Here is a 19701-nt window from a genome sequence, read left to right on the forward strand (position 1 = left end):
TACAAAGTAGGGGAGGACATGTGCAACAAAAGAACAACAATGCATAGGTGCAGTTAAACTAGTCTCAGTTAAGCTACCACGGTATACGTAGCTAAGAATATGGAGGGGGGAGTTGGGGAGGAAAGTAGAAAAGAAGTAGAAGACTGTACTAATGGGTCAGACGTTGACGGAAGAGATGTACACATCCCATACCACTTTCAGATTTACAACATCCACTGGCCTCCACTTTATGAAATAAACTAATAGCAAATGTTCAGGGAGCACCAAAAATATCAAATTTCTATGCTTGCCATTTGTTGCCTTAAATCGCATCTATAGGCAACAAAACCTTTTCTTTTCTGTTGCCTTATATAGGCTATCATACGAATGAAAAATTGGTGCAAAAGTCTAGCTAACGATCAAACTTTATTAATCAAAATCAGTCATGTTTTGGCATCTGTTAAAGCCTAATATAGTAGTCAACATTTGAAGTGGATCAAAAAAGTTTATCAAAGTTGTCCTAGACAAGAACGGGTGTTGTTCTCGTCTTAGGACAACTTTGATGAACCATTTTGATCCACTTTAAATGTTGACTCATATTCACCTTCTTGTACCTGATAATATATCAGAATATTTGATTTATTTTTGTTATTAAAAATAATTTTATTTGGCAACGCTTTCTGATAAGAAAAAAATGAAGTTATGTATGCTCAACACATAGTTTATTTTGAAAATAGCATAATACATTTACATTTAATTAATACCATGAAACCAATATCTCACCTTAAATATAAATATGTCATCGCATTTATTGTTAATGAACTAGGTCTAACTTGGTCTCAACAGTTTTGCAATAGAACCAGGCCAATCATTTAATAATTTTAATCTTATTCTTAAAATAATAATGAACCATTTGTGAACAACTGCAAGAATGAGCTACATCCCTCAAGTACACATTTACCTAACATACTTTTCACTTCTAACCGGATCTCATTAAACTTCTAACAAACTATAATAAACAATAGTTTGACAAGTCTTTCAAAATGACAACCAATATCTTTGTTCTTCATGCATTACCTTTTATTTGTTTCTGTACCATAGACTAAATTTCCCATTATCAGATATGATCATCATCACAAATAAACAGATACCAATCATAGAACATTATACACAGAAGATTATTTTTATAACAATTTAAAGTTTGAGAAGTTTTTGTGTAGTATAAAACAAAGGGCCTTATGAAGTTCCAAAGTACGGTCTGTTGATAGCATAATTTATTTGTCCAACATATTAAAATGAGTATAACATCCAGATAGTGTGAGACAGCACATTGCTTTAAATCAAAAAGCTACATATACCTATGTGTTTAGTGCAATATGTCTGATTGAAGAGATGTCAAATATGCAATTATAACATGATTATTGATATTGTATAATATACAGGAGTACATAATGTAAAAAATTTAAAATTGTAAATAACATCGAAGATGTAGGAGAGGATATCCCTTTATAGAATGGGACCAATAATAACCAAACAGAATGAGTAATTATAGGCAAATGGTCGTTTTTCATTGGTTAGTATTCCACTTTGATGATTGTAAAAATGAGCAGAAGAATGGTGAATGAGAATGACCATTCGTTGGCTCTGATTCCTACGAAAACAAAAGACCAACAAAAATGTTATTGAGTTCTAATAACAGCCGCATTTTAAACCTAATCCAAAACTTGGTGAAAGGCATGCATGGACTATTTGTACCATGTCTTCAGTCTTATATCATGTGTGTGAGATCCTACCTGAAGCTCCTGAAGGGGTGGAAGGGGTTATTGTTGGTGTAGCGTCAGTTGTTTTGCCTCCAATCAGTCCGATTTTCAGTAAATCCAGGTCCGATTGGAGCTGCTTTGAGATCCAGCTGCGCACGAGCGTTTGATTTTCATATGTTTTTAGTCCCCCCAGATTCAAACCAAGAAGCCCCTTAACTTCAGAGACGGTGAGATTCTGTAATGCATCATGTCAGGTTAATCTTAAATTCATTTATAAAGCACTAAAAACACCGTATAGCATAAATTAATGTAAAAAGATGCGTTTTTAACTTTGATTTAAAAATATGAACTGTTTGTGCTGTCCTGATATGAGTGGGAAGACTTCCAGAGTTCGGGTAGAGCTACCACAAAAGCCCGATCACCCCTAGATTTTAATTTTGACTTTGGGACAGTTAGTAGTCTTTGATTTGCAGATCTAAAACTACGTCCCGGATGATGTTCATGGAGTAGGTCAGCGAGATAAGGCGGGGCAAGATCATTCAAGCATTAAGAGACTAGCAAAAGCACTTTAAAATCAAGTCTGGAGTGAAAAGGAAGCCAATGCAATGGGTTATATGTTCACGTTTTCGACCACCAGTTAAATGTCTTGCAGCTGCATTTTGGACCATTGGAAGCCTGGATAACAGAGAGTTGTTTAAACCAAGATACAGGGAATTACAATTGTCCAGTCTGGAGGAAATAAAAGCATGAATTGGAGATTCAAAGTGTTTAAAAGAAAGAAAAGATCTCACTTTGGCCAGTACTCTTAATTGATAATAGCTAGACCTTATAACAGAATTTATTTGCCCATCAAATTTAAGTGCACTGTCAAATAAGACACACTGGTGTCTTACACATGACTTTGCTGATGAAGATAAAACACCCGAGTTTAGTTTAGCAATGTTTGGGATAGCAGAGGAGCCAAACACAATAATCTCAGTTTTGCTCTCATTTAGGTTTAAACAATTTGTTGATATCCAAGCTTTAACTTCCAGAAGACAAGCAGAGAGAGAGTTTACATCATTTTTGTCTTTTAGAGGCATATTCTCGTTTGGCTCTCAGCGGAGGCGGTCGCATTTTTCACTCCCCGTCCTTGCCCTTATTTTCCCTGCTCTGTCTCCTGTCTCGTCTCATCTATTGAGAGACTCTCTCTGCACTGCTCTCCAAACTTGAAAATTATGGATCTGATCAACTGGTCTCTCAACGCAATTGACACCGATGGGTTCGGGGGAACCTAACTGCCCTGATGGAACTGCCCTGATCCGCGTGGGAGAGATGGCGGATCGTGTGTCTGGTGGCTCTTTTCGTGGAGGACATCGAAGACATCTACCTATTCGGAACCATGATAACAGGTCTTATGCTGATTGGATTTTGCCCTGGGTTATCGAAGAATTTCATAAAACGGGAGCAGCTGTCCAAAGCCTCACAAGGCTGCCCGTATCGATTGAAGCTATTGGAGATCTAAATGGACAATAAGAGTGGCCGTGAATTGGATACGGTTTCTCGCCTCAAGACTAAAAAAACGCAATCTTATCTTTTTCGGCTCCCTGGAACCAGCACTGGCCTTGGCCAAGGCCGCAGCTGGAAAATCAACCCTGTGTAGAGCACTGCAGTGAGACGCTCTTGCGTTCCTCCCCCCCTCTACAGACTCATGATGATTACAAACTATTACACACACACACATTGCCCTCACCCGATCCCACGCCTCCGTCGCTTTGAAACGCCAGCCTGAGAAGCGGGTCTGTGAACGGTGCCGTAATGGCACTGGACCGGATGGCTGCTTGCCGGAGCTGGATTAACTTCCCCTGTTGCAAGTCTTGTCTATGGTGTATTATGTGTATTTGTTTTTCTCCCCACATTCCTCATGTTATGCTGTATCTTTCTTCTTAATCCATTTCGTTACACTGTACTTGTATATGTGTAATGACAATAAATTGAATCCAAATCCATCCAAATAAAGTTGGTTAAATGGGGAATGAGGAAAATAAATGGCATGATGTGTAATGTCTGTCTGTGCTCACCTTGACAACGCCTTCATCCAGTTTAATAAAAGTGGGCAAGCTCATGCTGACATTTAAAGATGTTAAATTCCTGATGTACGTTACATCAGCACCCCCTGCAAGCACAGAAGCGGATAATGCTTATTTGATCTAAATGTCTTTCAGCATGTGCAAACCAATGCTTGTATTGCAAGAGTGAGACGTCGTACACATGAAGGTGCATATGCATATTTTAAGCGGTTCCTTACCGAGATAGGACTCAACTAACTGAAAGGCTGTAAGGATAGAATTTTCCCCACTGGCAGACGCAATGGGGAACGCTGTGTTAGCTAGGGAGAACAACACCTTTTTGTCGTCAGAAGAGCATTTTGACACATCCAAGCCTTCAGCCCCTCTGTTATTGAGAAAAATGATGTGAATTTACAGACAATGTGGGGTTTATACCTAATGAGAAATATAGTGAAAAGAAACAGTGGAAGTGGTTTCATAGACACATAGTTTGACTAACTTGATGCTATCGGATGATATTTTTTTCAAGGTGCTGCTGTTCAGAGAGCAAAGATTTGGTCCTTTCACTATATTCAGCTCAGTTGCAGTCAGATTATTGTTAGCGCTGAGGTACCTTGTGATGATTTCATTGGCCTAAAAGATAAAGTCCATTGGCAACATACAACAAATGTTTCAGTGGCACCTCCAAGTGAGCTATACATACGATGATTACGCACGAAAATTATAGATGTAAATGTCAGTAGAATGAAAATCTGCACCTGTGTCGAGTTCCAATCGCCATCACTTGAGGTCATCAGTGCTGCCAATGTGTCAGATTTAGTGATGTTCCAGTTCTGAATTTCATCCGTTGTTGCAGCTCTAGACACCGGGCCCAGTACCTGGACCTGACTCTCCGAAAGGCCACTTGGTGATATCTGATGGATAAGAGCATGCAACGTTAAAACTATCCTGGATGTCATGTTATAAGATTTCACCAAACCTTAGTATATTCCATATTACCTCCTTGAGTTTGTCCAAAACGACTCTCTGGAAGGTATCATCATCGATTTTTTTACACAGGCTAGCAAGGTTGTCCCTCACCACATCGGCACTCAGGCAATTCTTGAACTGTGTAGCATCATATCCAAAGGGGAAGTCCTCACCGCTGATCTCAATACTGGTGATGCTGCCATTAATACAGGTGTTATCTTAAAAATAAAAGTTTGTTAGTATTTTGGGGGAGTATGAAGAAACAATATCACAAAGAATCCTGAGGTTTCAAAGATGATAGGAGACGGTATACCTGCTCTTTTGACCCGTGGTGTTGTTACAATGAGAGCGCCAAACAATTTCTTCATTAGGACTTTTGGGGTTTTATTGGTACGCAGGGATTTCAGGAAGCTTTTCAGGAACATCTTTATATTTCCCTGTTTAAAGCAAGAGTGACATACAAAAAAGGATCAGAAAAATATTTTCTGTGTGGTCAAACCACGAATGTTTGCGTATATAGAGTACCTTGTTGAATGATCCCCAAAAAGACTTGGAGAAATACAAAGGAAGAATTCCGAGATCGTCAAGTGTTTTCTGATTCCATGAGCTTGCTTGTCTGCAAAATGTAATTGTAAGAATTTGTAATAATTCTGTTTTTTCTGCATCAAAGCTAAAATGCTAAATAAAAATAAAAATGATGCAAAACCAAATTCTATAAGTATAATTTACCCGTATTTTGACGTTCCCTTCAAGAGAACTGTTTCCATGGCTCCCATCTGCTCATTTGAGAGATCTTTGCAGTTCTTCAAGTTCTCGAGGATATCTGGGTCGGAGCTTTCGATGTAGTCTTTGTCCATTACGCATGCCAAATTACCCAGCACTGCCAAATCCTTCTTCTTGATGTTTGTTCCAACAATGTTCTTAAATAAAATAATGCACGTATAAATATTAAATCTAATATGAAATAATAACATCAATTGGTTAATAAATGTCTGAAATCACTTACAAGGCATCCTTGAGCATTACTCCACAGAGTCTTCTTTTTCTCTTGCAGTTCACTTGACAGGACTGAGATGTCGGCTGAGCCAACCTCAGTAAAATATGATGTACAGTTGCTTTTTGAGATTGTTTCGTAACTGAGAAAGACAGCAAACTAAACGTTTAAAAATCTGTAGCTTAAATCGGTTGTCAAAACACAACCATTATCTGTCAGCCTAAAGCTTTACATCAAATGTATAGACATGGTTTAAAAAAAGAGTATGAATAACTCTTACTTGTAGTAAAGCAACATTTCTTTTGGATAACTGACAAAATCCTGTGACGAATCATCTCTGATTAAATTGTTCATGCATATCAGCTAGAAGAAATAGAAGAACATAATTTTATGGAGATTATTTGGTCAATTGCTAGAGTTCTGTCATCATTCAAAATAAAAGTGAACAGATTTGGGGATTTTTTTTTACCTGTGACTCACTCAGTTTGACATTCTTTTTTTTTCGGCAGGCACTTATCAGGCCCTTTGTTTTAGTTTTATCGAATTTCTGCACTCGGGAGCATGTGAATCCTTGCAATACATCCACTGACAAACTGCAGACAATTCACAGTACACCATTCATTCTTACAGTGCTAATCATAATGCATTTACACAAACCTTATTTCAAAATCAGTTTGCAGAAACACTTACTCGTCAGGATTACTAAATGTGCCAGCAACAGAATCGAAGAACAGAGAGGCCTATACAGAATTTAAAGTAAAAAATGTTTAAAAGAAAATTGATTTGCATGTATTTTTTTGTTTATGCAGTGTACTTTAGCCGAAGTACCTGTTCAGGTTTCCACTTTTTATTGTTAAACTCTTTCAAAACTGATGTGTCTACTGTGGTGGGAATAATCAGAAGGTTTCTAGGAATTTGAAGGGCCATTTCACTGGGAACATTTGACATTAGAGCAGATACTGACGTGTTGACTTTGATTAGCTGGAAAAGACAATTAAATAATTAATTTTAAACTGTTTCTTTATTATACTGCATTGATAAACCTAGGTTTACATACGGTAACACTGAAAATATACATGAATCTTGTTGACATACAGTACCTGGTTCACAAAGGTACTCTGAACAATCTCTGGGGCGGTGAGGATGTTTTTAACAAACACTGGATCACGAGATGTTTCAAGAATTTGTTGTGGAGCAATAGTGACCAGGCTTTCTGAAGGGAGTCCTCCAATCAGAGATCCTAGATTCACCAAATTGGTACTGTTGAGCTGCACACAAAAAAACATTCTGCATAGGTCGAACAAACAACTTCTAAATCCATTCAAGTGTTACCCGCAAACTATTGACTCCCATGTGCAAGGTAGCGCTATAGACTTCCATGTTAACCTGATTCAAGTTGAAGTTTACCTTAAAGTTTCCATTCAGAAGCACTGTTATGATGGCCTGGGATTGTTCAACGCTCCAGCCGGTCACATTGCCAAGTTCTGACAGCACACTGATCAGAACTGACGGAGGTGCTTTGTTTATTTGCACAGTGGTTAGACCGACACTTTCTTGTCCCAAGTTTTGAATAGCACTAGCATCAATGGTTTTGATGTTTCCAGCAAGAGCAGTAGATATCTGAAAACATTATTAGAGAGTTAGACCACTAAGAAAATTGATATACGTCATTCAATACAATGAATATGTTGATTGCCAACAAAAATAATGTAATCTGGTTTAGGGAGACCATATGAGCCATTTCTCCCGGATGCGTCCTTGCCAGGATTCGGATGCGTCTTCAGTTATATCCAACAATGCAACTGAATTGCATATTTAATTTTTTGTTTGTTTGTTGCCATAATCTACATAATAACACACATGCTGTCAACTGTGGTCAACTCTATCAATCCTGAAACATTCCTCAAACTAAATATTACTTACTTGAGGATCTACGCCGGAGCAAGATGTTTTAAAGTTTCCCAGAATGACATTAGTCTGACTCTCATTTAGTTTAGTGAAGACTGATACCGGGGCATCACACTGCAACGACGATGGCAAGCTAGAGAAACACAGAAAATGGGTAAAATTTTGCTACATGAACTCATCGTTATGCATCGACATTTTCTTCTGTTTTCCCGTGCAAACGTACAAAAACAGATCGAAGCTGGGGTTTTGCAGAAAGATGAGCTCGGTGTAGCGATTCAACACTTTCTTCTGGATCCCAGGTTGATTGAACAGCTTGATGTTGTCAGGATCCACACTGAACGTTTTAATCTACAAGAGACAAATGGAGATGTGACCGGATTTGTCATATGCGAATTTGAATGGCAAAGAAACTATGTTGTAATGGGGTAAAGAGGTCATACCGCGCTCTCAGGACCGAAAGAGTACAGATCATCAATGCTCATGAAGCGGATGAAGTTGACACCGATGAAATTGACAAACCATGAGGTTGAGTTCAATCTTGTGTCATTGACGTTGAAACATTTTGGATTAGAATCTGAAATTGATCAATATTATATATCATCACTGCAAACTTAGGTTCTTGCATTCTGTACATCATTGAAATCTTATAATCCTTTTGTTCACAAAGAGAAAAAGCAAAATTTACCTGTTTTGAGATACTTCTTAATGGTTGTGTTGTATATATCCTCACCGGAAAGCTGAGAAGCATTAAAAGATTTGCTGCCCAGGACATTGACCCTAAAAGAAGAAGGAAAGTTATTTCATTTCCAAACTTATAAGCGTTATTATGTTAACAGCTTAAAAACACTCACATTTTTCTGTACGACAGGCACGGAGCATTCAGGGTGTCGTTTGATCCTATCAGAGCCGTGTTCAAGAACTTCAAATAGACCTTCAATCGACGGTCAAACCACAAGTCAATCTCAGTCTGATTGTCACTTGACAAAGCCAAAGGCCAGACGCAGGGCAGGATTGAACGTTTCACAGGATCCGGTACCTCTACCTGTGAAAAGAAAAAATAAATGACTAAATAAAAGTTTTGTTTATATGCCACAGCTTTTACAAATGGAAAAGCGGAACTTACATTTTCCAAAAACTCTGGGGTTTTGCGCATGTTTTTGAAGATGAAACAGATCTCTGCATCACTGTCCACCACGTTCGGCTGTGAGAGGTAGCTTCCCAGCTCAGAAGGAGATATAGAATTTACAATCTGAAATACGTGAAACCAAAGTCAGTTCACGTCTACATTGACAACACAATAGAGCCCTTATAAATCTTGCCTCTATTTTCTGAGATTGTGGGACCAAAGAGAGGAGGGTGGTCACATTCGGAGGTGGCCCAAATCCTAGCAGGCTTTCATTTATGAATGCAATGAAGCTGTTATTCCTGTAGCATCTTGGAGGCTGTTGTCCTGCAAAAAAAACAGAATTCTTAATATAATGTATTGAAAAAGATTCTATGAGTTGCTTCAAAAAAGTTGTTTTTGATTTATTTTGATGCTAGAGTATTTGATTTCCCTGACTTCCTCATACCTTTGATAGACTTTAGAATGCTACTGTAGATTGCATTCTTGGTATTATTTGGCATGGAAGGTCGGACGCCATCTAGCAGCTTCACTCTGTAAATGAAAAGTGAAAATTGAACGACGGTGTTCAGGATGTTCAGTCATTGTCTTTGAATATCCACAGGTCTTACGTATTTAGAGTGATATTGCAGTCTCTTGTGCTGAGGATGTCGAAAAATGGATTGACCAGGCTGTCTGTAAGGTTGGTGAGCAGAGGCTTTATTCTAACGTTGGTCCATGTTACAAACTCCTCATTACTGGTGTTCGCATTAGACAGGTTAGCTCGATCAAATATCTGTGTGATCAGTGCTGCTTTTACGGTTTGTGTGAGAGGGACGTCCTGAGAAAGAAAGAAACATGAATTATTGTCAAAATCTTTAATCTTTATGATTAAGTCTATATTAATGCCGGACTTGTTCGTACCTGCACTGCTGGGGAAAGTCTGTCAAAGAAAGCACCCAACTGGCAATCCTTCACATACTTCATTACATTGGTGACACCTGGAGGGTCCATCAGTGATCCAGGAGTGGCAGCAAACTCGGATAGTTGTTTCAGAGACAAAATATGCAGGACCTCCATCTATCACAATAAAGACAACTAAATCAAAAGAGATGTTTTGCCTTATAATGATGCCTAATGAAGTATTATTCAACACTCACGGCCGTAAAGTTTTTGTTTAGTGTCTGAAGTGTCTTTAGAGGAGCTGACTGTGAAAACGGCCCAAAGTTTCTTACAAGCCACTGTGTGCTGTTGGCTGTATCTCTTAGACACCTGGGATCTGTGGAGAGGCCAGAAGAATATTTATCATTTTAAATTATAATAATAATAAACTATACATTACATGTTTATGTCATTTTTAGACTTGTTACTTGGTACTGTTTATGAATGGAATGGGAAACCAACAGCCAGATGACATCAAAGTCCCCTTATATGTCATATCAAAACAGTCACACTGATATATTTGAAGATATGTCAGTGCGAGGTGGTTTCGATTGAGACACCTCTTACATTTTAGTTAAATTGGAACAACTTATTTTGTACTTTTCTAAACTTTGCACTTTAATTGTGCAGAATAAGTGCTAAGGTACAACTAAATCTATACTTGATTGTGCTAAAGTGGAACTATTGCAAGTATACTTCAGGTACACTTTAAATATCTTGATTTAATATTAAAAAAAATCATACAATCCTTATCAAAAGTGACATTAAAACACATTTTAGGCTTAAAATTAAGAAATGTGCAAGTAGTACTCCAATTAAAGTTTACTTGTAATTTTATATCAGTAAGTCTTAAGCGATATGTCAATAAATACATGTTAATACATTTGAACTACTATTTGAACTCTAATATATTATGTTTATAGTTGTTGATGCCATTGTAGAAGGCCCCAATTTACATTTATGTCGGTCACTACACCTACAAAATAAAGTTTATTTATAAGTGGGCCTACCTGAACTTTGCTTAAGTATACTTATTAAAATAAATTTGAAGCATGCATATTTTTGGAGTATAAGAGATAAAGTGACTACCAACATGTCTTTTGGACATATTAACAACATCCCAATACAATTAGATTATAGCTCTGTCTATTTCATGTTCTCCAAAAATGTTTTACTAAAAGTGTGTTTAAATAACATCACAAATCAGCAAAGAGCATCTGAAAACAATGATTTCATCACTTATTCAGCTCAGGCTACAACAATAACACAGTATTTTTGTATTTTTTTTCTACAGTCTATAACATTATTTTATAAGGTCTCTGGTAGACGGGAACACCTCAGTTTTGAATATGGGACCCGGATAAGCACATTCTTTCAAACTCACCGTCAGTGTTATTGCGAGAGAGGAATGCATTAATGAATTCTGTGTAGATCAAATCTTGTTTTTGGGTGACAGGATAGGGCTGCAGTGGTTTGCAAACATCTTGTCCATTTTGTGGAACTGCATTTACAAACGCCTCAACACTGAAACATTACAAAAAAACATATTTACATTTTATTTGATCAGCTGCAAAACTGCGTGCTTTGGAAATGTAAACAACAGATCAACTTACATTCTGCGATAGGTGTCACAAGTTAAGTTTTTGGTGCTGAGACAGGACAGAGATTGCTGAGACAATGATGGTAAGAATGGTTTTAGTCTCCCCTGGAACCATGTGCCAATGAACGCAGCATCTCTCAGTCTCTGGGGACTTAAGCGATCAATTCGGACGTCGAATATCACATCCAGAACATTGGACAAGGAGACGTTGCTGGGACTGGGAGTCTGTGTATTACAACATTAAACATCACATCAAAGACAAAAAATATCCAACATTGTATCATATAAAGCAATTTTTACGTGCGAGTATCATACCGTGTTGGAGAATCTCTGAAGTGCATCGTCAAGTTGTTGGACTTGACATTTGGTGAAGAAAAGCTTCCAGGTTTCTTTTGTCACATTACTGGATAGTTTGCAGGCCAACATATCAGCCACTTGTTGAGGAGTTAATCGTGAAACCTGACGACACAAAAATACTTGTGTAAAAAACATAACAAGGACACACATACAGAGATAATAGCAAGACACAAAGACAAAAAGAGGGTTTGTTTTGTGATCTTACCGTCGGCAGACAGGCAAACTCTGAGACACTGAAGTTGCAAAGAGTCTGAGAGCCTGTTGCATTCACAGGTTTACTCAAGAACTGATCCAAAGCAGTGCTGTAGGCCAGAAAAACATTTAACTCAGTTTATTATAAACTCAGTTTGTGTCTTCAGAGTTGTGAATCAGATCAGAGAGAACATCTCACCTGTTGACACCCGCACAAATGGCAGTTTCTAAAGGAAGAGAAGACAGTGAGTTTTAGAGAACTCAATAACATCATTAAAATGAGTAAAATCATTATTATTAACACAAACAGAATCATTTACCGTTTACTGGAGTTGATACGCACTGCAAGAGAGAAGAACAAACTCTATTAAAACACCATTGTTTTTTACACTTATATATTATAAAACAGATAAACATTATAGTAAACAAGAACACATTTAGATTTTGTTTGTAACAACTTACTTGGACAGATCTTTGTATGCAGTCTAGAGGGAAATAAGACAGAATTTTGGATTCAATGACTTTGTTGTAATGAATTTATTTGAGAAGACAATTGCATTGTTAGATGGTGTCTTACCATCAGGAGGAATCATCATCAGAGAATCTCTGTATTTCAGCAGATCTTCAGTCTGGTTAGGAAGAAGTTGTGATAATGTCTGGTCCACCCTATCAAAGCTGATTCACAGAGAAAGAAAAGCTTGAATTTATGTCTAACGTAACCAGAACTTTATTTGTTTTAGTTATTTTGAAAAAGCCACTTACATGTTTCTGTAATTTTCACAACTGAAGTTTGCCTGCAGAACAAAAGAAAGTTTACTGTCTTGTTGTACTGGAACAAGAGTGACAACAGTTGAACTAAACTGATATTTACCCTGCGGGCCTGAGTCTGAAGAGACGGGAGGAAGTCATTTCGTTTGTCCCTGTTAGGTGGCTGAAGAAGGAAGTCAGAGACTCTTCGGATGATTTCGTTTCTGTCTCCTGCTCTGGCAGGAGGTGTGAACACCAGTTCACTTAGTTGTTCGGGGGAGAGAATGTTAAGAGCGTCCAGCTGTAAATGAGATAAAACTTAACTTACACAGATTTCGACTGACTTGCTTCAGATTACATTCAGACTTTAAATGCTTCAAGGCAACCTTTATTTTAATTGATAATCTATAGACTCACAGCTGAGAAATTTCTAGTCAAATTGTAGAAATCTTGAAGTGTTGCTAGAGTAGAAAAGGACCCAAAGTTCTGCTGGATGAAGTCTGTACTGTTGGTAAATGGCAATGTACAGTCGACACCTAAAACAAACAAACACCAAACCAAAAACGTCTTTATAATACGTCTGAATTGGTTGACATTTAAATAAAGCGAACCAAATAGTTGTAGTTTATGCCATCATTTAATTAATGTAAGAACCACAAAGTGGCCTTTAAACTATGTGAGTCTATAATGAATATATTTGGAACATTTAAAGCATATTAGCATTATGACAGAGAGAATTTCATTTACGAAAAATGATCAAACAAGAACATCTACCTGAGTTTTGTCGCTCTGACAGGAATGGACGAATGAAGTTAGTGTACACAAGACGCGGACTTGAATTGCCCATCAGTCTAGTTATATTATTTAGCTCCACAAAACTATAAAAAGTAAAAGAGACGTAATGAGACAGCGATACATAATTTCAACATGAGATGTTACATTTCTATGGGACTCCACAACATGACTTGAACTTTTACTTTTTATTGGGTTATTTGAACCCATCATTGAGTCAAAATTGGACAAACCCAACAGTTGGGTTCAATGAACCCAGAACACACTGTAAAAAAATGACAGTTTTACAGATTTTTTACAATATTACTACATAGTGTCAAAAAACCTTTAAATTTACAAATTTTTCACAGATTTTCATGTATTGTAAAAATACAAAAAAAGTACAACTTGCGAAAATGATGGCAAATTTGCAAGGGAAACAGAGACAACATGTAATTTTATAGGGGAAAAAACATTTTGCGGTTTATTTCTGGTGCCTCAGCATAGTGCAAAATATATATTTTTTCAGGATTTTTTGTAAAAGGTTATTTTTGAAGATGCGTTCAAAAACGTCAAATTACTGAAAAAGACCACAAATTTGAAACCAAATTTTTTGTTTTACGGTTTTCATATTCAAATGAAGAAATGGTTAATTTCAAAAGTACTTAATTCTTTGTAAGCTCACACTATCACTTCACACAACCCAATAGAGTTAAACTTACATTTTACGATAACTTTCACAGGTCAGGTTTTTGGTTCGGAGACAGGACAGAGATTGCTGAGACAATGATGGTAAGAATGGTTTTAGTCTCCCCTGGAACCATGTGCCAATGAACGCAGCATCTCTCAGTCTCTGGGGACTTAAGCGATCAATTCGGACGTCAACTATCACATCCAGAACATTGGACAAGGAGACGTTGCTCGGACTGGGAGTCTGTGTATTACAACATTAAACTTCACATCAAAGACAAAAAATATCCAACATTGTATCATATAAAGCAATTTTTACGTGCGAGTATCATACCGTGTTGGAAAATCTCTGAAGTGCATCGTCAAGTTGTTGGACTTGACATTTGGTGAAGAAAAGCTTCCAGGTTTCTTTTGTCACATTACTGGATAGTTTGCACGCCAACATATCAGCCACTTGTTGAGGAGTTAATCGTGGAACCTGACGACACAAAAATACTTGTGTCAAAAACATAACAAGGACACACATACAGAGATAATAGCAAGACACAAAGACAAAAAGAGGGTTTGTTTTGTGATCTTACCGTCGGCAGACAGGCAAACTCTGAGACACTGAAGTTGCAAAGAGTCTGAGAGCCTGTTGCATTCACAGGTTTACTCAAGAACTGATCCAAAGCAGTGCTGTAGGCCAGAAAAACATTTAACTCAGTTTATTATAAACTCAGTTTGTGTCTTCAGAGTTGTGAATCAGATCAGAGAGAACATCTCACCTGTTGACACCCGCACAAATGGCAGTTTCTAAAGGAAGAGAAGACAGTGAGTTTTAGAGAACTCAATAACATCATTAAAATGAGTAAAATCATTATTATTAACACAAACAGAATCATTTACCGTTTACTGGAGTTGATACGCACTGCAAGAGAGAAGAACAAACTCTATTAAAACACCATTGTTTTTTACACTTATATATTATAAAACAGATAAACATTATAGTAAACAAGAACACATTTAGATTTTGTTTGTAACAACTTACTTGGACAGATCTTTGTATGCAGTCTAGAGGGAAATAAGACGGAATTTTGGATTCAATGACTTTGTTGTAATGAATTTATTTGAGAAGACAATTGCATTGTTAGATGGTGTCTTACCATCAGGAGGAATCATCATCAGAGAATCTCTGTATTTCAGCAGATCTTCAGTCTGGTTAGGAAGAAGTTGTGATAATGTCTGGTCCACCCTATCAAAGCTGATTCACAGAGAAAGAAAAGCTTGAATTTATGTCTAACGTAACCAGAACTTTATTTGTTTTAGTTATTTTGAGAAAGCCACTTACATGTTTCTGTAATTTTCACAACTGAAGTTTGCCTGCAGAACAAAAGAAAGTTTACTGTCTTGTTGTACTGGAACAAGAGTGACAACAGTTGAACTAAACTGATATTTACTCTGCGGGCCTGAGTCTGAAGAGAGGGGAGGAAGTCATTTCGTTTCTCCCTGTTAGGTGGTTGAAGAAGGAAGTCAGAGACTCTTCGGATGATTTCGTTTCTGTCTCCTGCTCTGGCAGGAGGTGTGAACACCAGTTCACTTAGTTGTTCGGGTGAGAGAATGTTAAGAGCGTCCAGCTGTAAATGAGATAAAACTTAACTTACACAGATTTCGACTGACTTGCTTCAGATTACATTCAGACTTTAAATGCTTCAAGGCAACCTTTATTTTAATCGATAATCTATAGACTCACAGCTGAGAAATTTCTTGTCAAATTGTAGAAATCTTGAAGTGTTGCAAAAGTAGAAAAGGACCCAAAGTTCTGCTGGATGAAGTCTGTACTGTTGGTAAATTGCAATGTACAGTCGACACCTGAAACAGAACAATTGGTTGACATTTAAGATAGGTCATGTACTTGTATGACGCATGATGTGACCTCAAGTCAATATATAGCTATAGCTAGGAATGTTGAAGAACGTATGCATTACTTGTGTTTTGTCGGCGTGACAGGAATAGTTGAATGAAGTTCGTGTAGAGAAGACGTTGAGTCTGACTGCGCATCAGTCCAGCATTGTTATTCAACCCAGCAATACTGCAGAAATAAAAAAGACAGAATGAAACCACACATCACATTTTACATTACATTTTAGATGTTCAAAAACATGCAGTAATGACAATGGTTCACTTTAACATGTTAATTGTTGATGACATTTCCTAATTTAATTAGAATTTAGTATAAACAATCATACATACATCTCCCTGTATGCCTGACAGCTAAAGTCACGTCTGCTCAAGCAGGACAGAAATTCCCTGTTGACCGTCGGTAGTAAAGGTATCATCTTAGTTTGAAACCAGAATTTTGTGTACTCCACATCAGCAAGATTTCCACTGGTAAGACTTTCTGCAGGAAGCTCCCCGAACAGAGCTGTGAGATTGCTCTGAGCTGAGCTTGAATTCTACAACAAAACCAGATCGGTGTGTATTTTTCAATACAATTTTTTAGCGTACCACTCAAAGTTGAAGCAATTTTGCTTTATTCAATTTTTACCGTTGTAGATTGATTGGCAAATGTCCGCAGTTTGTCGGTGAGCGCTTTGATCAGAAGTTGCAGGTTTCCCTCAGTTATGTTTAGATTTGAAGAAGCAACACATTTGATTGCTTTGGCAACACTATCCGCTGTCTGTGTTATCTGGGAATAAGACAAAGCATAACAATATAAAACATTACAAAAGGTCGAAAACGACTATATTCATGTCACGAGCCACGTCAATGAATAATACTTTTTCCAGTAACAAAATAACAAAAGAGAGATTTGTAGAAAATAGACATCTGGACTTTACATTATTTACTCGTACAAGTTGTTCCAGTTTTCGTCGATAAGAACAAAACCGCATTGTGAAATCTTCACATTCTTTAAATGTATGGCATGCCAAGTGTATTGTTGGACCTGGTCGGTGCGGTTTGTAATGTGAGGGATTAAAAGTTGACAACTCACATGACAGGAACTATTATTGCTGGTGACTCTACAGATTTCCACAGGATCTGCGGGCTGAGGGTCCGAGGCACTGAACAAAACGTGAAGATCAAAATTAGTTGGATGACTGTAGGGTATAGGAACATGTAAAAAAAATATGTTCCACTCACAAGACTATTCTGACAATCTCAGAGTTGATGTTTGAGGTCTGGTTGCTATATTGCTGCACCACAGGAGTTACCACATACTGCACCCAATCATTGATGTTGCTGCTGTTAAAATCTCTTGTTATGTTTTCCACGGACAGGGATGCGTTGAGAGGAAGAGAGGTCAACATCCACTTTAGCAGCATTGTTACATTGGAAGTGATATTGGGTGTATTAGTCTGAGAAAGAGATACACAAAATCAATGTCCTTTTCATGAATACAAACATATTATGATTTCATATTATTTTTCAATGAAAAAGAGAAAATTAGCAGAAAAGGCACTAAAATCCACAAAAAAAGACCAAACACACACAATTATGGTTATAGATGTTCTGATGAATCTTCCCATTGGTTTCAGCAAAGCCAGAATGTATGTGAGATTCTACACAAAGACGACAAAAGTATAAGATTTCTCTTGTTCAACTACATCACAAAGACAACCAGATCTCACAATAACAGGTCCTACCGAGTTTCCCCCAGTGATGTGAACTGTCAAGCTTTGGAGCGACTGATTGACAGTCGCTTTGTCTAAAGTTCCAGATTCCAGAAGATTAAACATCAGCTCGGCTCTCTGCTCTGGCGTGAGCTGATTTATGACAGCCAACTGCAAAGAGGCAACAAAATGTCAGAATAATTCTGACTGATGGCCTGTGTAATATTAAACTGTAAAATCCTTTGTTCTCTTCTTACCCCAGTAAAGTTTGACTTCAGAGTTTTGAAATCCACAAGCGTTGCGATACTGGAGAATGTTTGGAAGTTCATCTCAAGCCATTTCTGATCAGTAACATTGTTGGCACAGGCTGTTTCAAAGGCAAAAACTGAACATGATCTCAAAAAGTCAAACCGAAAACATGGCTGAAAGAATTAACGGAAAAATCGATTACCGTTTACAGCAGTTCTTGACAGAAAAGGTTTTATAAAGTTCTGATAGACCATCTTCTTCCTTTCAGGGCCAATAAGCTTGTCTAGCTCTTTCACCCTGGAAAAGATTACATTTTCAGTACATTTCAATTATCTGATTCTGCTGAACCCATAATGCTCATATGATTTATTCTTTTGTGTATAATGAATATGATGTAAATACACACAGTGCTTGGAAGCTCTGGCAGGTCAGGTTGCTTTGACTCAGACAAGAGAGGGTTTCTTTAGACAAAGACGAGACATACGGACTGAGTTTCAGCTGGAACCAAAGCCTTGCAAAATTAGCATCACCCAGAGAAGCAGTTGTTTGGTTTCCATTCCTGACTCTGTTGATGAAGCTGGCGACCTCACTAGCGTCAAGCTTGGATCTCTGTTTGGATCAATAAAAGAATTTAGATAAAAATGTACTATTGATTTACTTTAATAATCCAGTGTTCTGACGCTAAACTGATATTAAAGTTAACTGTACCAGTAAAGTGTACAAATCAAAGGCATCATCGGTAAATCGCTTGTAATCATTGACGTTGTTCAGCGAGATCCCAGAACATGTGAGGGTGGAATTCAGTAGACTATCCGAGTACTGTAAGAAAAATCAGGGATAAATTAGGGCGGATCACGTGAAAATAAAAAAAACGAATGCCGAACATTATGGTAAATTCATAAACACTTACTGGAACGCATGAACCGTTGTTGACAATGGTGCCTGTAAAAATAACATGAAATTAATTTAAATATCAATAAACCTGTTATGTGTGTTATATAAGAGCAACTAGACCAGAAATAGATGATAATGTGACAAAAAGCCCATACCATTTTGTGATCCAAACACACACTGAAAATAACAGAAAAAAGCCAAAGCATTTATATAATTTAAAAAAAGTCATTTTTGTCAACCCATAAAAAATAACCACTCATTTTTGCCTAAATTTTGTAATCCAATTTAAAAATACAACAAGTTGCATAAAAATTCATTAATTAAATAATGCTTTTTAAAGTTGAGTGAACTCAAAATTTTAAGACAGCAAGCTTACTTATTTTTTTAAATGAACCCAAAACCCAAAATAGTTTTATAGTGTGTAATCCATCATAATAAAAAATATGAATAAATGAACAAATTATTTTTAAGAAAAATCTATACAAATCTAGTGCTTGAAAAGGACTCAATACCTGACTGTTTGTCAATGTGATAAAGCCTAAAAAACCAACAGATAATATGATCAACAGTGTTTTTTAAGATTATTATGACAAAAAATCAGAGGTATAGTACATAATCCAATACGACTCACCAAATCCAAATAGGATGAGACAAAGCTGAAAGTGCCTCATTTTTACAGTTCAACACCCCTGATCCTATAAAAGACACAATTGCTTGGAATCATTTCTAACAAACTTTTTTTTGCATCGGGTCGATAAAGTGAGGATAAATTAGCATTTTAAATATGACACATTTTTATAATCGTCCAAATTTAAGAGAAAAACGCAGGCACTCAAGAAGAGTATAAGCACTTACTTACAGGAGTATCTGTGTGTTTGTTTGTGTCTGTCTGTCAGTCAGTCAGCC

At 37.1% G+C, this 19701-nt stretch overlaps 1 protein-coding gene across 2 annotated transcripts; it reads right to left on the reverse strand.

The window, feature by feature from the left end:
* Positions 1-1037: 1037 nt before the first annotated feature.
* mslna (mesothelin a) lies at positions 1038-19701 on the reverse strand. 2 transcript variants are annotated; one of them, XM_056753786.1, is made up of 66 exons: positions 19655-19701; positions 19427-19490; positions 19308-19333; positions 18951-18972; positions 18812-18843; positions 18610-18720; positions 18308-18510; positions 18104-18198; positions 17910-18019; positions 17686-17823; positions 17533-17601; positions 17183-17397; positions 17034-17103; positions 16587-16727; positions 16292-16494; positions 16027-16130; positions 15792-15910; positions 15499-15675; positions 15390-15421; positions 15205-15302; positions 15090-15112; positions 14948-14969; positions 14827-14854; positions 14641-14737; positions 14394-14537; positions 14092-14303; positions 13373-13476; positions 13016-13134; positions 12723-12899; positions 12614-12645; positions 12429-12526; positions 12314-12336; positions 12172-12193; positions 12051-12078; positions 11865-11961; positions 11618-11761; positions 11316-11527; positions 11087-11226; positions 9921-10039; positions 9685-9840; positions 9393-9601; positions 9230-9315; positions 8978-9108; positions 8782-8907; positions 8510-8700; positions 8344-8435; positions 8099-8232; positions 7882-8006; positions 7674-7791; positions 7158-7370; positions 6851-7018; positions 6579-6731; positions 6441-6490; positions 6220-6343; positions 6031-6113; positions 5763-5892; positions 5486-5676; positions 5282-5372; positions 5070-5193; positions 4787-4974; positions 4546-4701; positions 4287-4420; positions 4027-4172; positions 3800-3894; positions 1773-1974; positions 1038-1630 (listed from the first exon to the last, which is right to left on the reverse strand). In XM_056753786.1, exons 2-66 carry the CDS (start codon positions 19464-19466, stop codon positions 1554-1556), a joined length of 7539 nt encoding a protein of 2512 aa, XP_056609764.1. In that variant the 5' UTR covers positions 19467-19490; positions 19655-19701; the 3' UTR covers positions 1038-1553. The 2 variants fall into 2 exon arrangements, with proteins under 2 accessions (XP_056609764.1, XP_056609765.1); XM_056753787.1 differs by having other exon boundaries at positions 19651-19695.

Source organism: Triplophysa dalaica, chromosome 7 (genome assembly GCF_015846415.1).
Source record: "Triplophysa dalaica isolate WHDGS20190420 chromosome 7, ASM1584641v1, whole genome shotgun sequence".
NCBI classification, from domain to species: Eukaryota; Metazoa; Chordata; class Actinopteri; order Cypriniformes; family Nemacheilidae; genus Triplophysa; species Triplophysa dalaica.

Excerpts from the sequence above, each read along its gene's own strand:
- mslna (XM_056753786.1), bottom strand. The coding sequence starts at position 19,466 with ATGAGGCACTTTCAGCTTTGTCTCATCCTATTTGGATTTG. Across the intron at positions 8,233-8,343 it reads TAAGAAGTATCTCAAAACAG|ATTCTAATCCAAAATGTTTC; the intron begins GTAAATTTTGCT and ends GATCAATTTCAG. Across the intron at positions 8,007-8,098 it reads CTTTCGGTCCTGAGAGCGCG|ATTAAAACGTTCAGTGTGGA; the intron begins GTATGACCTCTT and ends TGTCTCTTGTAG.